The sequence below is a fragment of the Stomoxys calcitrans genome, chromosome 5 (genome assembly GCF_963082655.1).
Source record: "Stomoxys calcitrans chromosome 5, idStoCalc2.1, whole genome shotgun sequence".
NCBI lineage: Eukaryota > Metazoa > Arthropoda > Insecta > Diptera > Muscidae > Stomoxys > Stomoxys calcitrans.
Window position 1 is genome coordinate 114,055,301 of NC_081556.1, and position 21,727 is coordinate 114,077,027.

At 38.3% G+C, this 21,727-nt stretch overlaps 2 protein-coding genes across 2 annotated transcripts in view; one reads left to right on the forward strand and one right to left on the reverse strand.

Annotated features, from left to right (window-relative positions):
* The window catches only part of LOC106091788 (RING finger protein nhl-1), a 281,737-nt gene that overhangs the window by 235,617 nt on the left and 24,393 nt on the right, over nt 1–21,727 (reverse strand). Inside the window, exon 2 of the mRNA XM_059369284.1 lies at nt 6,543–6,621. The gene's annotated coding sequence lies outside the window, so the exon portion shown is untranslated. The remainder of the gene's footprint in view (nt 1–6,542; nt 6,622–21,727) is intronic.
* Nucleotides 1,017–12,064, forward strand: LOC131997970 (uncharacterized). The gene is made up of 3 exons (XM_059369913.1): nt 1,017–1,092; nt 3,893–4,815; nt 12,008–12,064. The coding sequence occupies exons 1-3, from the start codon at nt 1,017–1,019 to the stop codon at nt 12,062–12,064; spliced, it is 1,056 nt and encodes a 351-aa protein (XP_059225896.1).

Genomic DNA, 21,727 nt, shown 5'->3' on the forward strand with positions numbered 1-21,727 from the left:
ATAATGATCATTATCATTGAATAGATGGTGATGATTATGATGATAATCATCATCATCAAATAGATGATGATAATAATCACCATCTTTTCTTCTTGTCTTTGAATGTGGTCGCTTAGTTTGTTCGTCTTTATTTATAGACGCTATGTGCCATACGCCGCCAACAGAAGGTATCGCAGAAAACGCCACTCACTCTTCAGGGAATGGCGCATTTCGTCTTCATTGCGTCCGCTCGTTCGTTTGTCTTAAAAAAAATTTTTCAACAACAAATCGTCTGTCTGTCGTGGTGGCGATAAATATTCACTCGGCCAATTCCAAACACTCGGTGTCCAAACAAATTTTGTAGGCAACCAACGAATTGGAAGAGGCATTGATATGTAAAGACTAAATACATACACCAAAAAAAAAAAAAGAGGACAAAATGGCAGAGAGGCAGAGCTGGGAGGGTTAGAAAATAGAAAATTAACAAAATGTTGAAACAAAACTCAATTTTCTTCGTTTTTTTTTTTTTTTTTTTGTTTAATTGTTGTTGTTATTTTTGCTGAGTTTGTTTGTTTAGCTAAATATAGAAAATTGCAATCAACGTCAACATCACCATGAGGCAGTTGCCGCTACCGTTGCCGCTTGATGCTATTGCTGATGCAACAACACTTGTATCCACCATTGGGAGAACTGAGGCATAGAGGCACAGCTAAATGCTCACTCATCCAAATTAGTTCGTCCCATGTTGCCTTATGTTGCACAATCCAAAAATATCCACAAATTATGGGATTAACTTGGTGCAGTGCTGGTATTTATATGACTTCTCGGAGTGCTTGGCTCTTTTTTTTCAAAATTGGAACAACATCAAATTTGTTAGTTTCATATGAGAGTCTATTTTTGGTTTTATTGCAAACACCACAAGAAAAAGGGGACACCACTGCAATGCCGGTGGTATATGTTTACTTTAAGTATACACACATATGAGTGTTTGGTTATCTTCGAAGGAGACTGGAATTTAAATGGATATGGTTGCAAATATGAAGTTCAACTCTTTTATTGCATTACCATGGGATGAGAGTTTAGAAATGTTCCTTAAGCAACACCACATAAGAGGTATTTTTTTAAAATTCAAAAATTTTTATTTCTGATCTCTTGAAAAAGCTAGGCTAGTTGATATCGTGCTGGGAATACCACAGGATTTTCTTTGCAGCTACTTTGATATCACAATGCACTTAAATTGTGTATGTAAGGTTGACTTCAGTAAGACTCTCTTAATATTAAAATAATTTTTTATACCCTACACCACCACTATGGTATATGGTATTATAACTTAGTGAGTTCGTTTGTAACACCCAGAAGAAAAAAGAGATAGACTCATTGATAAGTATACCGATCGACTCAGAATCACCTTCTGATTCGATTGAGCTATGTCCGTCTATCAGTCCGTCTGTCTGTACGACTGTCTGTACATCTGTCAGTCCATCTGTCTGTCCGTCTGACTGTCCATCTGTCTGTCCGTCCGTCTGTCCGTCTGTCTGTCCGTCGGTCTGTCTGTCTGTCTTCTGTCCGTCCGTCTGTCTGTCCGTCTGGCAGTCCGTCTGTCTGTCCATCTGTCTGTCTGTCTGTCCGTTTGTCTATCCGTATGTCTGTCCGTCTGTCTGTCTGTCTGTCCTTCTGTCTGTCTGTCCGTCTGTTTGTCTGTCCGTCCGTCTGTCTGTCTTCTGTCTGTCTGTTTTCTGTCCGTCTGTCTGTCTGTCTGTCTTCTGTCCGTCTGTCCGTCTGTCTGTCTGTCCGTCTGTCTGTCTGTCTATCCTTCTGTTTGTCTGTTTGTCTGTCCGTCTGTTTGTCCGTCTGTCTGTCCGTCTGCCTGTCCGTCCGTCTGTCTGTCCTTCTGTCTGTCCGTCTGCCTGTCTGTCTGTCCGTCTGTCTGTCCGTCTATCTGTCCGTCTGTCTGTCTGTCTGTCCTTCTGTCCGTCTGTCTGTCCTTCTGTCCGTCTGTCTGTCCTTCTGTCCGTCTGTCTGTCCTTCTGTCCGTCTGTCTGTCCTTCTGTCCGTCTGTCTCTCCGTCTGGCCATGTTAATTTATGTACAGAGTACAGGTCGCAACTTTCGTCCGATCGCCTTCAAATGTGGCAGAAGCATTTTCTTGGGCCTAGAGACGAAGCCTATTGAAATTGGAAAAAAAAATCGTCTGTCTGTCCGTCTGTCTGTCTGTCTGTCCGTCTGTCTGTCTGTCTGCCCGTCTGTCTGTCTGTCCCTCTGTCTGTCTGTCTGTCCGTCCGTCCGTCTGATCAGACGGACATCTGTCCATGTTAAATTGTGTACAGGGTACAGGTCGCAACTTCCGTCCGATCGCCTTCAAATGTGGCAGAGGCATTTTCTTGGGCCTAGAGACGAAGCCTGTTGAAATTCGAAAAAAATCGTCTGTCTGTCCGTCCGTCTGTCTGTCTGTCCGTCTGACCATGTTAAATTGTGTACAGAGTACAGGTCGCAACTTTCGTCCGATCGCCTTCAAATGTGGCAGAAGCATTTTCTTGGGCCTAGAGACGAAGCCTATTGAAATTGAAAAAAAATCGTTTCAGATTTGGATATATCCCCCATATACATGTTAGTCTGATTTTCGGTAATAATACAATAAAATGGTCATTTGTTAACCGATTCTTTCGATATTTGGCAGGAAGGAATTTCTCTTGACTCTCGATACTATTGGCGAATTTCATGGAAATCGGTTCAGATTTAGATACAGTTCTCATACATATATATCGCCCGATTTTAACTTCTAGAGTCACAGCAAGTGCATTTATTGACCAATCTTGCCAAAATTTTGCACAACGCTTTTCTCAAAGACTACCACAAGTTCTGAGAAGTTTGCTCGAAATCGGTTCAGATTTGGATATAGCTGCCATATATATGTTCGTCCGATTCGGACTAAAATTGCAATTATAATGGCATTTGTGAACCGATTATCACAAAATTTTGCAGGAGAGGTTCTCTTATAAGTCTTCACAATATTGGTGAATTTCATAGAAATCGGGCCAGATTTAGATATAGCTCCCATATATATGTTCGTCCGATTTGGAATAAAATTGCAATTCTATTGTCATTTGTGAACCGATTCTCACAAAATTTTGCACAAGAGGTTCTCTTGTAAGTCTCGACATTATTGGTGAATTTCAAAGAAATCGGTTCAGATTTGGATATAGATCCCATATGCAGGTTAATCCGATTTGGAATAAAATTGCAATTATATTGTCATTTGTGGACCGATTCTCACAAAATTTTGCACAAGAGGTTCTTTTGTAAGTCTCGACATTATTGGTGAATTTCAAAGAAATCGGTTCAGATTTGGATATAGATCCCATATGTAGGTTCATCCGATTTGGACTAAAATTGCAATTTTATTGTCATTTGTGAACCGATTCTGACTCACAAAATTTTGCACGAGAAGTTCTTTCCACATTACTGGCGAATTTCATAAAAATCGGCTCAGTTTAAGATATAGCTCCCATATATATGTTCGTCCGATTTGGACTGAAATTGCAATTTTATCGTCATTTGTAATGCGATTCTCACAAAACTTTGCACGAGAGGTTCCCTTATAAGTCTCGACATAATTAGTGAATTTCATAGGAATCGGTTCAGTTTTAGATATAGCTCCCATATATATGTTCGTCCGATTTGGACTGAAATTGCAATATTATCGTCATTTGTAAACCGATTCTCACAAAATTTTGCACGAGAGGTTCACTTATAAGTCTCGACATTATTATAAGACACAAAACCAAGAAGACACAAAACCAAGAAAATCCCGCCAAATATTGAGAAAACATTACACAGGTACATTCACAACTTTCACACGAAAGTATTAAAACTTCTAATACAATACAAACACAAGCAAATCCACTCTTTTAAAGAGAAAGTAGAGAATACAAAGACTAAGCTAGGAGAACTACTGACTCAAGATGATTTCCTACAATACCTCGACAGTGAGCTTACTCTCTACAAGGGCAATGTTAGCAAGAGCAAGACAACACACATAAAGAAACTACAGGCACTCACACAACGACAAGACAAGGCCCTCAACATTAGACGCAACGACGTGTGGTTTGTGAATAAAACAGAGCGAGAGATACCAACGAACGTACAATGGATTCTCTCTTTAGGTCCGAAACACGCTCTCCCACACACCAACAAGAACTTTCCACTCTTGCAAGTCATTGCAGAGGGAGAGGAGTGTGTACAAACTATAGAGAATAGAGAGGAACAGGAGATGGGAAGAACCAAGCTTACAACATTGATAGACGATCACTTACGAAAGTCAAAGATGAGCATGAGAGACAAATATGTGGTGGACACAGTGTCTCAAACAAGAAAATATTTAAAGGAGAATGAGGATTTATTGATTTTAACGGCAGACAAGGGAGGAAAGACAGTGGCTTTGTACAAAGATGACTACGAGCAAAAAATGAAGGCAATAATACACGATATGTGTATGTATAGGCGCTTAAAGATTGACCCAACATCTAGGCTACAGACAAGGAACAACAAATTGGTGGATAAACTTCACAACTTGAATCTTATCAGCATCCAGGAGAAGAATAAATTGACCAGCAAGACCGCATTGGCCCCTCGAATATATGGACTCCCAAAGATCCATAAAGAAGGTACACCGTTGAGACCAATATGTTCATCAATAAACGCGCCGTCCTATCATCTATGTAGGTACATAGTGAATATTTTGAAAAATATCACCAAGGATTCCAAATATAATGTGAAAGACGCAGTGGACTTTAAAGCTAAGATAAAGAACATGACCATAGAAAATGACGAAGTTTTAGTATCTTTTGACGTGGTGTCCTTGTTCCCAAGTATTCCAATAAATTTAGCACTCCAGACAATTGAGAATAAATGGGACGAGATTGAAAAATATACCAATATTCCAAGGGAAATTTTCAAGGAAATTCTAACATTCTGCATTAAGGACAGCAGATATTTTAAATACGATGACAAGTTGTATGAACAGCTTAGAGGAATGCCAATGGGATCACCCGCTTCACCCATTATTGCTGACATCGTAATGGAGGAACTTCTCAATAACACATTTGACAAAATAAGAAAACCTAAGATATTGACAAAATATGTAGACGACATTTTCGCGATTTTGAAGAAATCAGACGTGGCAGAGACGCTGAAGACTCTGAACTCCTTCAACAACTACATCCAATTTACGAAGGAAGAAGAATATGATGGCAAACTACCTTATTTGGACTCGGTAGTTTATAGACATGGCAACCAGCTAAAAATAGATTGGTATCAAAAATCGACGGCTTCCGGAAGATTAATCAATTTTTACTCTAAACACCACAAGAGAGTAATAACAAACACAGCAACGAATTTTATAAGAAGAGTATTTAGCATTAGTGATCCAGACTTTCATCCTGACAATGAGAGGAAAATAAAGGCAATTCTTAGAGCCAACGACTTCCCTAATTGGACAATTAATTCACTATTAGGCAAGGCCAAGGAACGTCTTGGAAAAATCATAGACGGAGAGCAGCCTACAAAAGGAAAAATTTATAAATCGCTAACATACATACAAGGATTCTCCGAAAGATTTGGCAAATCAAATCTATACGACAAGGACAAATACCATCTCGCATTAAAAACAGGCAAAACTGTGAATGAATTATTCAGCAAGACAAAATGTAAAATTAAAAATGAGGAGAAATCAAACGTGGTATATAAAATTAGATGTAACGGCGACAAGTCCAATATATGCCCGATGGCATATATTGGCACTACCATGACGAAATTGAAAACTAGGTTATCTGCACATAAATCTGACCAAAAAGCCAATAATAGACCAATCGAGCAGAAAACTGCACTAGCAGCCCACTGTGCATTGACTGGTCATAAGCCAAACCTCAACGATGTGGACATCTTAGCTCAAGAGAACAATTACAGACGAAGATTCACTCTCGAGATGTTGCATATCATCGACTTACCGCCTGACGAGAGAATGAATTTCAAGAAAGATATAGAAAGCTGCGCGAAGGTATACCGCCACACAGTCAACAAGCACAGCAGAAGAGAACATTTAGTTGCCAACAGACAATAGTTCGTGTAACAACTCATTAAATGTAATAGGAATTAAAGTTTCTTAAAAATTATTGTTTTTCTGTTTTTATTGTGTGATTCGTTTTTACTAAAATTTGTGTTTTTCTGTTTTTTTATTTAAATACAACTAGCCTTGAAAATGGTAGACGGAGTCTACCGAAATATTGGAGAAAAATAAAAGAAAAAAACCTTAAATATTTGTGTTTTAATGGACCTATAGCCGATACAATACAACAAAATTACAAGAATTTGTGAATTTTATAAAGATCGGCTCAGTTTAAGATATAGCTCCCATATATATGCATCTCCCGATTTTCACTTTAAAGGCCTTTGCTAACCTGTTTATCAATCGATTTTCTTAAAAATTTTTAGGGTATCAATAGATTGGCTTGGCCGGACTTTTGCCCATCCCTACTTGTTTTATTTTGTAAATTGGAAATTACTTACCTTTTTTTAAATAAAGATGTTTATAGACAGCCCCGAAGGGTGTCTTTTTCCTTTGAAGGACCTCTGTTAACTGGTTTTCCTAAAAATAAAAAACAAAATTAAAACAAAAAATTAGAAATATATTTAACTTTAAATTTTAACACAAAACATTGCAATATTTTGGAAAAAATAAAAAAAGGCGCTAAGTTCGGCCGGGCCATAGTCATTGTTCAATTTTGTAGCACAAAATATTGGTCTAAATATAGACCGATCAGAACCATATACGACGCGGATATCGAAAAGCCTAACATAAGTCACTGTGTCAAATTTCAGCGAAATCGGATTATAAATGTGTCTTTTATGGGCCCAAAACCTTCAATCGAGAGATCGGTCTATATGGCAGCTATATCCAAATCTGGACCGATCTGGGCCAAATTGCAGAAAGATGTCGGAGAGCCTAACACAACTCACTCTCCAAAATATCAACAAAATCATACAGTAAATGCGCCATTTATGGGCCCAAGACCTTAAATCGGCGGATCGGTCTATATGGGGCTATATATTAATATAAAGTAGGATAGGACAATATCTTAATATAGCCCCATATAGACCGATCTACTGATGTAAGGTCTAAGACCCATGCAAATGCAAAATTTGCCCATGGACGTTTACTTTAAGGAACAGAGGCAAATTTCTCACATATCAATGAGTGCTGTCCGATTCTAGTTGAAACAAAAATATAGGTTAGGTTATGCCCAATGATAAGGGGCCTCCTTTTAATAGCTGAGTCCAAATGGCGTGCCACTGTGCGACGCCTCTTTAGAGTGAAGTTTTTACATGGCATAGTACCTCACAAATGTCGCCAGCTTAGAAGGGGATAACCACCACTGAAAATTATTTTCTGATATTCTCCCCGGGATTCGAACGGTATTATAGGCGGACGTACTAACCTCGGAGCTACGGTGGCCTCTAAATTTTGTATTTAGAGCAAATTTCAGAAAAAAGTTTGTCTTTAAAGAACATTTCATGGAAATTTTGTCGTGAAACAAATCACCACGTGTTTGGGAGAGTTCGACTGGGCATTCCATCCCGTATTCTATACACACCCCAAATCCTAGGAACTCAATAAAGACTCCTGCGCTAGTAAATTCAGGGAAAGACGGGATACATTTACCCCACAGCTCCTTCTGGAGAAAAATGACATTCAGCCCTTTACTAACCAATAAAGGACCCTCCATGGCTCCGCATATATTTTAGCGCTAATGAAGAATATAGGCGACGTATTAAACGACGCATTAAAATACCACGGCTGCGTTGGCTAGGTCATGTTGTCAGAAGGGATGAAGAAGCTCCAGCAAAGAAGTCTTTTAAAGGCAAGCAAGGTGGTACACTCAAACCGGGACGACCAAAAGCCCAATAGAAGAATCAAGTGGTGGTAGACACCTCGAAACTTGGTGTCAGAGATTATAAAAGGAACACAGAAGAACACAGAAACCTATTCTACGTTCGGCTAGTGGAACAAATGTTCTGTCATAGCCAATTAAAGTAAGTAAGCTTCATGTATTCGACCGCTATCGTGATTTATACAGACGGACGGACAGGCAAGACATACGGACGGACGTACGGAAGGGATGACGGACGGACGGACGAAGAGACTGACGGACGAAGAGACAGCCGAACGAAGATATGGACGGACCGACAGATAGACAGACGGACAGACAGGCGGATGTACGGACGGACATGGCTAGATTGACTTCTTAGAACAATTTACACAGACGGACGGACAGGCATGACATACGGACGGACGAAAGGGATTACGGATGGAGAAACGGTGAAGAGACGGATGTACGAAGAGACGGACGGCCAGACAAAGAGATTGGCGAACGAAGATATGGACGGACCGACAGACAGGCGGACGGACAGACAGGCGGATGTACGGACTAGATCAACCTACAATGTAAAGACGATCAAGATTTTATATGCCTTAGAACAATTTATATAGACGGACGGACAGGCATGACATACGGACGGAAGGAAACGATGACGGACGAAGAGACGAATGGACGAAGAGACGGACGAACGAAGATATGGACGGGACGGACGAACCGACTGACAGACGGACGGGCAGACAGGCGGATGTACGAACGGACATGGCTAGATCGACTTAAAATGTAAAGACGTTAGATTTTATATGCCTTATGTGGGCTTAGAACAATTTACACAGACGGACGGACGAAGAGACGGACGGACGAAAAGACAGACGGACGAAGAGACGTACGAACGAAGAGACGTACGAACGAAGAGACGTACGAACGAAGAGACATACGAACGAAGAGACGTACGAACGAAGAGACGTACGAACGAAGAGACGTACGAACGAAGAGACGTACGAACGAATAGGCGTACGAACGAAGAGACGCACGAACGAAGAGACGTACGAACGAAGAGATATACGAACGAAGGGACGTACGAACGAAGGTACGTACGAAAGAAGAGACTTACGAACGAAGAGACGTACGAATGAAGAGACGGACGAACGAAGAGACGGACGAACGAAGTGACGGACGGACGAAGAGACGAACGAACGAAGATATGGACGGACGGACGGACAGATAGGCGGATGTACGGACGGATAGATAGGCGGATGTACGGACGGACAGATAGGCGGATGTACGGACGGACATGGCTAGATCGACTTACAAGGTAAAGACGATAGATTTTATATGACTAATGTGGTCTTAGAACAATTTACACAAACGGACGAACAGGCTTGACATACGGAGAGACGGACGGACGAAGAGACGGACGGACGAAGAGACGGACGGACGAAGAGACGGACGGACGAAGAGACGTACGGACGAAGAAAGGGACGGACGAAGATATGGACGGACGTACGGACAGATAGACAGACGAACGAACCGACAGACAGACGGACGGACGGACATGGCTAGTTCGACTTACAATGTAAGGACGATCAAGAATCTATATGCCTTATGTGGTTAGACCAATATTTGAAGGTGTTACAAACGGAATGTCTGAATTAGAATATCCCCATCCTATGGTGCAGGATGAAAAACATCTTTCCTTTTATTGCTTTATTTTGGAAAATAATTGTTGTATCAAAAAAAAAGTTCTATACAAAAGCCATCCATTTTGTTTATTTATGCCATTTTCTAAATGTCAGCAATGTCTCACTCTCTCCCATTTGTATGTGAACTAAATTCTGTTTTATTCCATGTGGGGGCGAGTATGTGTTTACATACGTAATTGATTAGTTATTCTATTTAATAATAAAAATGAAATATACACAAATGGACAGTCCCAATGAACTTGAGAGTGCTATGCAAATGCCAATAGAAAGAAATGTTGAATTTTAATTGCCCGAATGTTTTGTTTGTTGTTGGATTCTACTAAACAAATGTCCAATGGTACACACAAATCCTAAACAGATCTCTGTCTGTATGCAGAACAAAAATGACCAATGTGAGGATATGTTCATTTTTTTTTCAAGTTCATTGCAAAACAAAATGATTGAGCAAATCAAAAAGGCCCAAAATGATGAGATGAACAAGACAAATGCACAAACACCAAAGACCTGTTATGGTTCATGTTTATCCCTGCTGTGACTTATAAATGATATTCTGACACGGTGGCGTTATCCGGTAGCTCGACGGTATTGGGGTATGGATACTTCTCACCACAAGTCACAACGAACCAAAAACATAAAATTTCTCGTGTCATAAGAAAAATAAAAAAAGGATACATAAAGAAAACAAAAAAAAAAAAAAAAACATAGATACGTATGCATACGCACACAAGGTCCACTGTCCAATGTCACGTCCGTCATTTGAGCCCCCACCCCATCTACGACTCTGCAAGTCCGTAGCCTATGTATATTCTCATGGCTCCTGATTCCGAAAATATACCCATTTCTGTTCGAATATGTCTGTCCGATTACTGTCTATTGTCCATGTCGTCGGTCCGGTCTCTCACTCGTAATTCCTTCACACCCATTTCCAACATGCAACACCCTACCTCAGCAAAACTCAGTTCACACCATCATTCCAATTAAGTTCTCAGAAGACAAAAAGATAATATTATTCAAATTCATTATAATTTTATTTAAAAATTTAGTTCACATTTTAAAATTTTTAAAGTTTGGTTTTAATTTTTTTTTTTTTTTTTTACCTGTATTTCTTTATATATATCTTACAACTACTGAATTTCTTAAAGCTAATATATGTACATACCTATATATTTACAAAAAGAATTTAAAAATATAAAAAAAACTATATAATTCTAGTCTCGATTTTTGTTGTGGTTTCTATTTTGCTTAAGGTTTCTGCCTTCCACTTTGATCCATCCTTCTTACGTTATATTTGAAATTTTGTATCTCTACTTCTTATTTCTGTTTTTTTTTTTTTTTTTCAAAAATGTCTTGTTTGTTTTGATTATTCTTATTTATTTACATTCTTTATACTAGTTAATTCTTTTATCTTTTTGCTTTCAACTAGTTTCTAAACTGTTATACTTTTTTTGTCTTGCTTTTTCTTCTTGTTCTTTGTTTTTATTTTTGTTTCAGATCGTTCACTTATTTAAATGCTTTTAGAATAGTTATCTCTTCTTCTTCTTTAGTTGTTACATTTTATTTTGAACTGCTTCGTTACAACATATTTTTTTTTTTTTTTTATTTTCGTATTTTTGTTTTTTTTTTTGTTTACAAGCTGTGCTTGATCTCTTTTATTTTTGTCACAGACAGTTGGCTCTCTTTAGACATTATCTTCTCTTAGTTCAATCATTACTATCTTTGTCTTGTTGCCTTTTTTTTTTGTTATATTAAGTTTTCTGGGGTTATTGGCAAAAAAGTAATAGAATACATGGTAGCACGTTGGTTTTTTTTTTTTTTGGTTATGACATAACCCATCAAATTATGTGCCTTCCATGGCATTCCTTTTGCAAGTCTAGGTTAAGGTGTCTAAGTAAACTTTTTATGTTCTTTGATTTCTTAAAACTCTTTTCTCGGTAATATTGTAATCAATTTTTCTTTTTATATTTTCTTTTCTAAAACTATGTCACTTTACAGATATGTTTTTCATATAGTTTTCATATTTTTTTGTATGGATATACTTTCTATGACATTTTTTTTTTTTTTTTTTTGCTTTATATCTTGTCAAATTTTGCTGTTAATTTCTTTTTTTTTATCCAATTGCAAATTTTTTTTTTTTTATAACATCACAAAACTACAACCAAACTCGCCAAACACAAGACTTAAACATGGGCGGAAATTACCCTTCTCTCCTCATTTTTTGTCTTTTTTTTCTGAGAACGGAATGTGGTGATGAAAACACAAATTGAAGAAACTTCAAATCAAAAATTTAGATTAATAACATAGTTGCATGTTTCAATAGATCGTTATAAAAAAAAATTTAAAGTTATTGTGAATAGAAAAATAAATTAATATTTTCAATCATATCTACACACAACAGGCTCGCAGCCGTCGATGCCTTAAAGGCATGGAACGAGTGCGAAAATGCTTTGATTGAATCTGAAAGTTTAAACTTTTACAATTTTAGTGAAATAAAAGAAGACATATATCGTGAAAACAAATTTTTTTTTTTTTGCCCCAAAGCCTTGGTTGTCTCATTCCGGCAGCCAAATATTTGGAATATTGCTATATTTAAATCCAAATAATTCCCGCAAATTCGTAAAGTTATAAGATTCAACCTAACACTCTGAGTCAAAATTACACTTGGAAGAAAGTCGATAGATAATAATGGAATATTAATTAAAATAGTTGGAAAAAAAAAAATTGTCTTTTCCTCAGAAAACTAGAAAATTGCCCAACTGAGTTTAAAAATATTCGAATAGAAAAAGGGGTTTGAAGTAACCAAAGACATTTCCTAGCGGTTGTGCTACAAGGGTTTTATTAACCAAATATTGCTCTCCGAGGTATCCTACACAAATGTGTGGCCTCGACCCACGTAACAAAGCTAGTCGGGGAAAACTATACTACAAATAGGTCCTTTCCGTGATAAACTCCTTTACTTTTGCCATCTAAGCTTCCGACCTCGTAAAGAGAATTTCCCAGTACTTTTAAAATAATGCCCTTAATATTCATAGGTGCCAGCTTTGGGTTATAATGGTTTACTTTGCTACTCAGTTTGAAATTCCGTCTATATATGAGCTGGCCTTCTTTAAACTTGACTTCCCTAGCCCTGACATTATATGTCTTTGCTGCACGGTCATGAGCTAGCTTGAGATTATGAAAAATTTTATCCCTTATAAGGTGTTGTCTGTCTGAAAGGTTCTCTAATACTAAATCAAGGTCTTTTATAGAATCTATGTTTCTAATAACATCGTATGCGGATGCATGTTGAACCATACCCAGTCCAAAGACAGCATAGTATGGTGAAACACCAATAGAACTATGGGTAGCACATCTTAGCGCAAACTCAATGTTACCAATGTGTCTGTCCCAATCTCGTTGATCGGAGCCTACATGAGATCTGATCATTTGCAATACTGATCTATTGACCCGCTCGGCGGCGTTAGATTGGGGAGCATAGAGGGCAGTTCTTATGTGCTTTGTTCCGTACTTCGCAAGGAATTCTTGGAATATTTCAGCAACAAACTGGCGTCCGTTGTCCGAGTGCACAAACTCTGGGACGCCAAAGGTCAGGAATATCCGTTTCTCAAGGAATTTGATGACGTTCGCAGCAGTAGCAGTACGCATGGGTTCCAACGACACAAACTTCGAAAAGTGGTCCAGACAAACGAAAAGAAATACATTTCCGTCTTTAGTCCTGGGGTATGGCCCCATAAAATCGATATACAATCGTTGGAAAGGCCTTTCGGTCACATTTTGTCTCCCCATAAATGGCTTTCCAAAGGAGTTTCCGGTCTTACTGGCACAGCAGACGTCACAATTTTTAACAGCATCCTTGACGTCACATACCATTCTGGGCCAATAATATTTTTCCCTCAATCTCGCCAAAGTCTTGTGGATGCCTCCGTGTCCGGCTGATGGTGATTCATGAGACGCTTTTACCAAATCATCCTGCAAAGGCTTGGGCACCCATAATTTCCAGGAATTCTCCTCGTCCAATGGATCACCTGTAGCAAATTTTGTTCGTCTATAGACAAATTTGTCTGAGACACATAAATCTGGTATCGCCCCTTTGCACTCCTTAACCTTAGTCCTCAAAGCATCATATTCCTCAGAGTTAAAATGTGTGCTAGTAAGGTCCAAATCCAGGAAACGACTCCCTCTGACAACCGCCTCCATAAATGCTCGCGAGAGTGTGTCAGGCACGACATTAAGCGACCCCTTGCGGTGTTCTATCCGAAACTCGAAGGCCTGCAATTTCAAGCTCCACCTTGCAAGTCTTCCCGTCAACTCTTTCTGGCTCATCAGCCATTTGAGGCTGGAGTGATCCGTGATGATGGTGAAGGGTAACCCCTCCACGTAGGGACGAAACTTCTTCACGCTGAGCACCGCTGCGTAACATTCCAGCTCAGTCACGCTATAGTTCCTTTGGGCCTTATTGAGCTTAGCGGACATGTACGCTATAGGGTGCTCATTTCCATCATCATCCAACTGAAAAAGAACCCCTCCGACCCCATGAGTTGACGCATCACACTGGATGAAAAATGGGCGCTTGAAATCCGGGTTAGATAGCAAGGGAGCCGAAGTCAAACTTCTCTTGAGGCTCTGAAAGGAAGATAGGGCCTCATCGCCAATTCGAAAGCACTTAACATTGTCCTTGGTCAGGCAATCGTGGAGAGGGGCTGCGATGGTTGCATAATCCTGGATGAATCGTCGGTACCAACCGCACATCCCTAGAAACCGACGTAGTTGTCTTGGACTCTTAGGTACAGGGAAATCCCTAATAGCCTCTACTTTGGATTCATCCGTTCTTATGCAGCCATCACCCACAATGAAGCCCAAGTAACGGACCTCCCTGAAGCAAAATTTGCTTTTCTCCACATTAATGGTGAGTCCGGCCTTGTCCAGGCAGTGTGCCACCTTCCCAAGCAGCTCAATATGTTCCACGAAGCTGGCAGAAACCACTAAAAGGTCGTCGAGGTAGACAAAGACATTGTTACGGAGTACGGCGGGAATGGCCTTGTCCATAAGTCTGCACATTCTCTGGGCGGCATTACAGAGTCCAAACGGCATAACCGTAAACTGGTATAATGGCCGCCCAGGAACCGTAAATGCCGTTTTCTCCCTCGACTTCTCTTCAAGCGGGATCTGCCAAAACGCGTCCTTGAGGTCGATGGCAGATATGAAGCTTGTGTCCTGTAATCGGCTCAGAATACCTTCAACATGGGGCAAAGGATACGCGTCCTTAATCGTCCTTGCGTTCACCTTACGCGCGTCGAGGCACAAGCGATTCTTCTCACCCTTCCTTACCAACGTAACCGGCGAACTCCAACTGCTGTTGCTGATCTCGATTACGCCCAAGCTCAACATACGATCCAGTTCTTTGTACAACAACTCCTGTATTACAGGTGACACTGGGTAATGACGTTGTTTTATGGGGATGTCCTCATCAAACACGTCTATCCGATGTTCTTCAAGACAAGTCTTACCCAGTCCAAGAACCGCAAATGACGGAAATTTCGCCTTAGCCCTCTCAAGCTGAACTTGCTGCTCCATTGAAAGACTATGTTGTCTACTCTCTGTTTCGCCTTGTTCGTCAGGTATAATCTCTGATATCATGGTGCTTCCTATTAAACTTTCGCCTACTATCGGCAGATGGAAAATACGCCAAAAATCGATTCCAAAGTAACACTCCTGCTCCAAATTTGGTACGACAAGAAAGTCTATATCCTTTGATGCTCCTTTCCATGACACTGGTAACGTCACTATGCCGAGGACTTGAACACTACTACCATTGGCCGTTCTTACTACTTGGTCCTTAATTTTCACAATTTCCTTATCAACATCTCGTAAAAATTCCATTGCATTTTTACCTAAACAGCAAGCTCCTGCACCCGAATCCAAAAGAGCGGTTATTTCCTTACCAGCTACTGTAGTCTTTGCAAAAATTCGGTTGTCACCTCCGGTAGTCAAGATGGTTTCGATCACCATCCGTTTAGCTTTCTTAATCATTAATGTCCTTAACCTAAGTTTTTCAATTTTCTTATAGTTCCGACTTCTTTTCCTTATATCTTCTAAAAAAATTCTTTTCCTTGCATTTTCATATTCAACAATTCTTTGGTGCAAAGATTTCAATTCAACTTTCTTAACTTCATGTTTACTACTAGAATTCTCGCCCACTTCCCTTTTCAAAATTTTAACTACAACTCCTCCGGGGTCTCCGTGGGTTGACAAAGGTACCCCGTCACCTCTGCCACATTTACGTTTACCGCACTGGGCCTATACTCTAAAAAAGAATCGCCTTTGCCACAAACAAAACATTCCATATCATGAAATGTGGACTTACATACGTCCTCCTGTCTACAAGATTCAAGGTTCTTACGAAAAAAATCTGCTGGCATGCCACAAGTGTAGCATAGGTTTAAATGAAAATGTGACATACAGAACACTTTCTGATTATTTCGCCCTAAAGTGGTGTTATCTGCCGGGGAATTTATGTTTGACGTGGGTAAACTAGAGTCTAGCCTCTCTTTTGGAACTTTACGCATATTATCCTGTTGGTAACGAGCCTTAGAAAAATTATCATTTCTATTTTGATAACCAGCACCCTTACTGTTCATGCCTATGGCATCCAGGTTTACCTCCTCGCCACTATTTTCAACAGCTATCTCATTTATGGGCTTATTTCTACTCCTCATATCCTTCAGAAGTTTTTCGGCTCTTTTACATTCCCTTTTGAGGTCTGCCAAACAATCTATCGATGAAGAGAATATCAAAGAAGCAACATTGTGTCTTAAGTTCCCCCTTACAATATGAACAAGCTCCTCTTCTGGCATCTTTTTTCGCAATCGAAATGTCAAATCATGTATTTCGGCATAAAACTCTTCGAATGTTTGACCAGGTTGTTGCTTACAATCCATTATCTCACGTATTATTTCATAATCAGAATCAGCCGATTTGAAATGAGCCTTCAGTTCCCGCTTAAGAGCAAAATAATTAAAATCAATATCATCGGCATGGTCTTCCAATACCTGCCAATACCATTTAGATGCATTACCAGACACGAGACAGTGAAAATTACTAAAGAGCTGATTATGTGTGATGTTATGCTGTTCTCTCAGCTTTTCTATTCGGAAAATAAAACTTTCCACTGTCATATCCTTCCCACTGCCGTCAAATTTTATGTGCCATCGGTCAAGGTCGACTGATTTACGAATGTCCATCTCACTTCTACTGTAGGAAATATCTGCTGTACCTCTTCCTGACCGATTTGGTCCTATATCGTTCTGGTTGCTGTTAACGCCATGTCCTTCTTTCCTGATGTCATCCTCTAGAGAACGAGTATTATTGCCAGATGCCTGAGTCGGACCCCTCTCCGGTGTGGAACTAGATCCTGGATCATTCATAGTGGTCGTATGTCCTGGTCCTTCAATATCCCCTACTCGCTGGCTAAGTGAAGAAAAGTCGACCCTCATTCTTGCCATTTCAGACAGGCAGTTTGACAACATTAAATTCTGTTGATTCATCATCCTCATAAGTTGACTGAGCTGACTGCCTTCCCCTTCAACTACTGCCGTCGCAGCATCGTTGCCACATGCACCACCAGGTGGGTTATCTACCTCACTTGCGTTATTATTCGGCATGCTAACTATGTTCTCTAGTTTCTGGGAGAAATTCATAGAATTGGAACTTTCATTCACAGAAAGTTCACTAGTAATTCTGACCAACGACGAAGCACCGTTTCCTGTAGTCCTACCCAGCACCAAATCTGCACATCTATTTAAGTACTCCGTGGGGACAAAATCAACTGAACGAGATATACCTGTATCGATCTGAGTTAATATCGAACCTACTACCTGAGGATCTAGAGCCCTAGCCACACTTCTTGTAACTCGTCGATCGGTAGGTACTATAGAAGATACGGGATTATTAGGCTTCTCGCCAGGTTTATCCATGCAAAATTCAAGTTCGAACAAAAATTAAAAATAAAATAAACCTTCTTTTATTTTACCTTTTGTTATATGTGCATAACTTGCTTTGTTTTTCTAGTTTATTTTACACTTTCTCTTCGTTGTTGTTCTTATAAGTAAAAAAAAAATCCTTTTTTTTTGTTTCAAATATTTATCCGTTGGATGTCGCTGTTGGTATTAGGTGTTACACATGATTATTTGGGTATGAAATAATTACTTTCGTAAGAGACTTTGTACACATTAACACATGATAAACTGGATGTTAAGCACATCATGAAGCCTCCATAATCTCAAAAAGCTATCAAGGCTGCTCGGTAGCACAGCTTTATCGATCACATCATAGATAACAGACATTTCAGTTCTCCGCCATATATGCCGAGAATCTATAATGTGAATAAAACAAACGAAAGACAAACACTTGAAGACCTAGCTACCATGAAAATAACTAGCTACTAAAGCCTATATTTCCGTATAGCATTTTAACACACATCTGAAAGAATAGGCTCTATACATACGTTCTACAAAGAAATGTATGTAGCAACCTACTCAAACTAGACCTACCTAAGTAGACCCTGAACACAAAAATTTCCTGGTATCCTTACGTTGGGCGCCATATGTTATGGTTCATGTTTATCCCTGCTGTGACTTATAAATGATATTCTGACACGGTGGCGTTATCCGGTAGCTCGACGGTATTGGGGTATGGATACTTCTCACCACAAGTCACAACGAACCAAAAACATAAAATTTCTCGTGTCATAAGAAAAATAAAAAAAGGATACATAAAGAAAACAAAAAAAAAAAAAAAACATAGATACGTATGCATACGCACACAAGGTCCACTGTCCAATGTCACGTCCGTCATTTGAGCCCCCACCCCATCTACGACTCTGCAAGTCCGTAGCCTATGTATATTCTCATGGCTCCTGATTCCGAAAATATACCCATTTCTGTTCGAATATGTCTGTCCGATTACTGTCTATTGTCCATGTCGTCGGTCCGGTCTCTCACTCGTAATTCCTTCACACCCATTTCCAACATGCAACACCCTACCTCAGCAAAACTCAGTTCACACCATCATTCCAATTAAGTTCTCAGAAGACAAAAAGATAATATTATTCAAATTCATTATAATTTTATTTAAAAATTTAGTTCACATTTTAAAATTTTTAAAGTTTGGTTTTAATTTTTTTTTTTTTTTTTTACCTGTATTTCTTTATATATATCTTACAACTACTGAATTTCTTAAAGCTAATATATGTACATACCTATATATTTACAAAAAGAATTTAAAAATATAAAAAAAACTATATAATTCTAGTCTCGATTTTTGTTGTGGTTTCTATTTTGCTTAAGGTTTCTGCCTTCCACTTTGATCCATCCTTCTTACGTTATATTTGAAATTTTGTATCTCTACTTCTTATTTCTGTTTTTTTTTTTTTTTTTCAAAAATGTCTTGTTTGTTTTGATTATTCTTATTTATTTACATTCTTTATACTAGTTAATTCTTTTATCTTTTTGCTTTCAACTAGTTTCTAAACTGTTATACTTTTTTTGTCTTGCTTTTTCTTCTTGTTCTTTGTTTTTATTTTTGTTTCAGATCGTTCACTTATTTAAATGCTTTTAGAATAGTTATCTCTTCTTCTTCTTTAGTTGTTACATTTTATTTTGAACTGCTTCGTTACAACATATTTTTTTTTTTTTTTTATTTTCGTATTTTTGTTTTTTTTTTTGTTTACAAGCTGTGCTTGATCTCTTTTATTTTTGTCACAGACAGTTGGCTCTCTTTAGACATTATCTTCTCTTAGTTCAATCATTACTATCTTTGTCTTGTTGCCTTTTTTTTTTGTTATATTAAGTTTTCTGGGGTTATTGGCAAAAAAGTAATAGAATACATGGTAGCACGTTGGTTTTTTTTTTTTTTTGGTTATGACATAACCCATCAAATTATGTGCCTTCCATGGCATTCCTTTTGCAAGTCTAGGTTAAGGTGTCTAAGTAAACTTTTTATGTTCTTTGATTTCTTAAAACTCTTTTCTCGGTAATATTGTAATCAATTTTTCTTTTTATATTTTCTTTTCTAAAACTATGTCACTTTACAGATATGTTTTTCATATAGTTTTCATATTTTTTTGTATGGATATACTTTCTATGACATTTTTTTTTTTTTTTTTGCTTTATATCTTGTCAAATTTTGCTGTTAATTTCTTTTTTTTTATCCAATTGCAAATTTTTTTTTTTTTATAACATCACAAAACTACAACCAAACTCGCCAAACACAAGACTTAAACATGGGCGGAAATTACCCTTCTCTCCTCATTTTTTGTCTTTTTTTTCTGAGAACGGAATGTGGTGATGAAAACACAAATTGAAGAAACTTCAAATCAAAAATTTAGATTAATAACATAGTTGCATGTTTCAATAGATCGTTATAAAAAAAAATTTAAAGTTATTGTGAATAGAAAAATAAATTAATATTTTCAATCATATCTACACACAACAGACCTCAATGGCAATTACATACCTAGATGTGCATTTTCTCTGAATAAAAATTCGCTGCTAATTAAAGTTTGATTTTATTTAAATTTTTTTTGTTTTCCTTTTAATTTTTGTTGAATAAATGTTTAAATTGTAAGGCATATACCGACGCTAAGGCATAACCACAATGATTATAACAACAACAAAAACGCAAACATTATTTGTAGTCCCGTTGTTGTTTTATTTTTGGGTTTTGTGATAACAATGCGTTGTCATTTCTGGCTATTATTCAAAATTTCACGTATTGACTTTGGTATTTCTCATTTGGGGGTCAAACATTTGTCAAGTTTCTGTTTATAGTCTATAACGGAAGTCATCCTCTCTACATGGCGGAGGGTTGGAAAGACGGACAGACAGTTGGACTAACAAATGCAACAAGGCTTTCGGAATATCTCATATATATATAATTGTCAACTGGAAATAATTTCCGTTTGAATGCCAGCTACAAATTGAACAAAGAAAATAACATTTCAAAAAAACATTTCATTTTAAAAATATCGATATAATCATAAATTTTGTTATGACGATTTGGAATCTAGCGCCGAATCACTTAGCAGCCAAACATTTTCCCTTTTTCTGGCAAAAGAATTGAATATAAATTTTGTTTATGAATAGAGTCACACCGTGATAGACAACAAGTAAAAAGGCATAAGGTTCGGCCGGCCCGAACTTTGGATACCCATCACCTCGGGTATATATGTAAACCCCATTTCGTCACAATCCGGTGAAAATTGGATAACTTAAGCAATCAAATTCGGCAAAATCGGATGTCGGAAGGCTCAAAATAACCCACTGTTGGAAATTTAAGCGAAATCGGGTAGTAAATAAAGCTTTTATGGGCTTCAGATCCTTTATCGGCAGATCGGTCTATATGGCAGCTATATCCAAATTGAACCATATTTAGGTCAGATGTCGGAAGGCTTAAAATAACCCACTGTTGTAAATTTCGGCGAAATCGGATAATAAATAAATCTTTATGGGCTTCAGACCCTATATGGGGAGATCGGTCTATATGGTAGCTATATCTTAATATGGTCCGATCTGAACCATATTTAGGTCAGATGTCTGGAGGCTTAAAATAACCCACTGTTGCAAATTTCAGCGAAATCGGGTAATAAATAAAGCCCTAATGGCCTTCAGACCCTTTATCGGGAGATCGGTCTATATGGTAGCCATATCTAAATATAGTCTGATCTGAAACATATTCGGGTCAGTTGTACGGAGGCTTAGACTAGCCCACTGTTACAAATTTCAGCGAAATCGGATAAAAAATAAAGCTTTTATGGTCTTCAGACCCTTTATCGGGAGATCGGTCTATATGGCAGCTATATCTTAATATAGTCCGATCTGAACCATAATTAAGGCAGATGTCGGAAGGCTCAAAATAACCTACTGTTGTGAATTTCAACGAAATCGGATAAAAAATAAAGCTTTTATGGCTTTCAGACCCTTTATCGGGAGATCGGTCTATATGAGAGCTATATCTAAACATAGTTCGATTTGAACCATATATAGGTCAGATGTCGGGAGGCTTAAAATAACCCCCTGTTGCAAATTTTATCGAAATCGGTTAAAAAATAAAGCTTTTATGG

Bases quoted from the DNA above. Each gene is read 5' to 3' on its own strand.
- LOC131997970 (XM_059369913.1), top strand. From the start codon at position 1,017: ATGAAGTTCAACTCTTTTATTGCATTACCATGGGATGAGAGTTTAGAA. The intron at 1,093-3,892 runs GTATTTTTTTAA...ACTCTTTTAAAG, and splicing joins TAAGCAACACCACATAAGAG to AGAAAGTAGAGAATACAAAG. The intron at 4,816-12,007 runs GTATCTTTTGAC...TACACACAACAG, and splicing joins TAGAAAATGACGAAGTTTTA to GCTCGCAGCCGTCGATGCCT.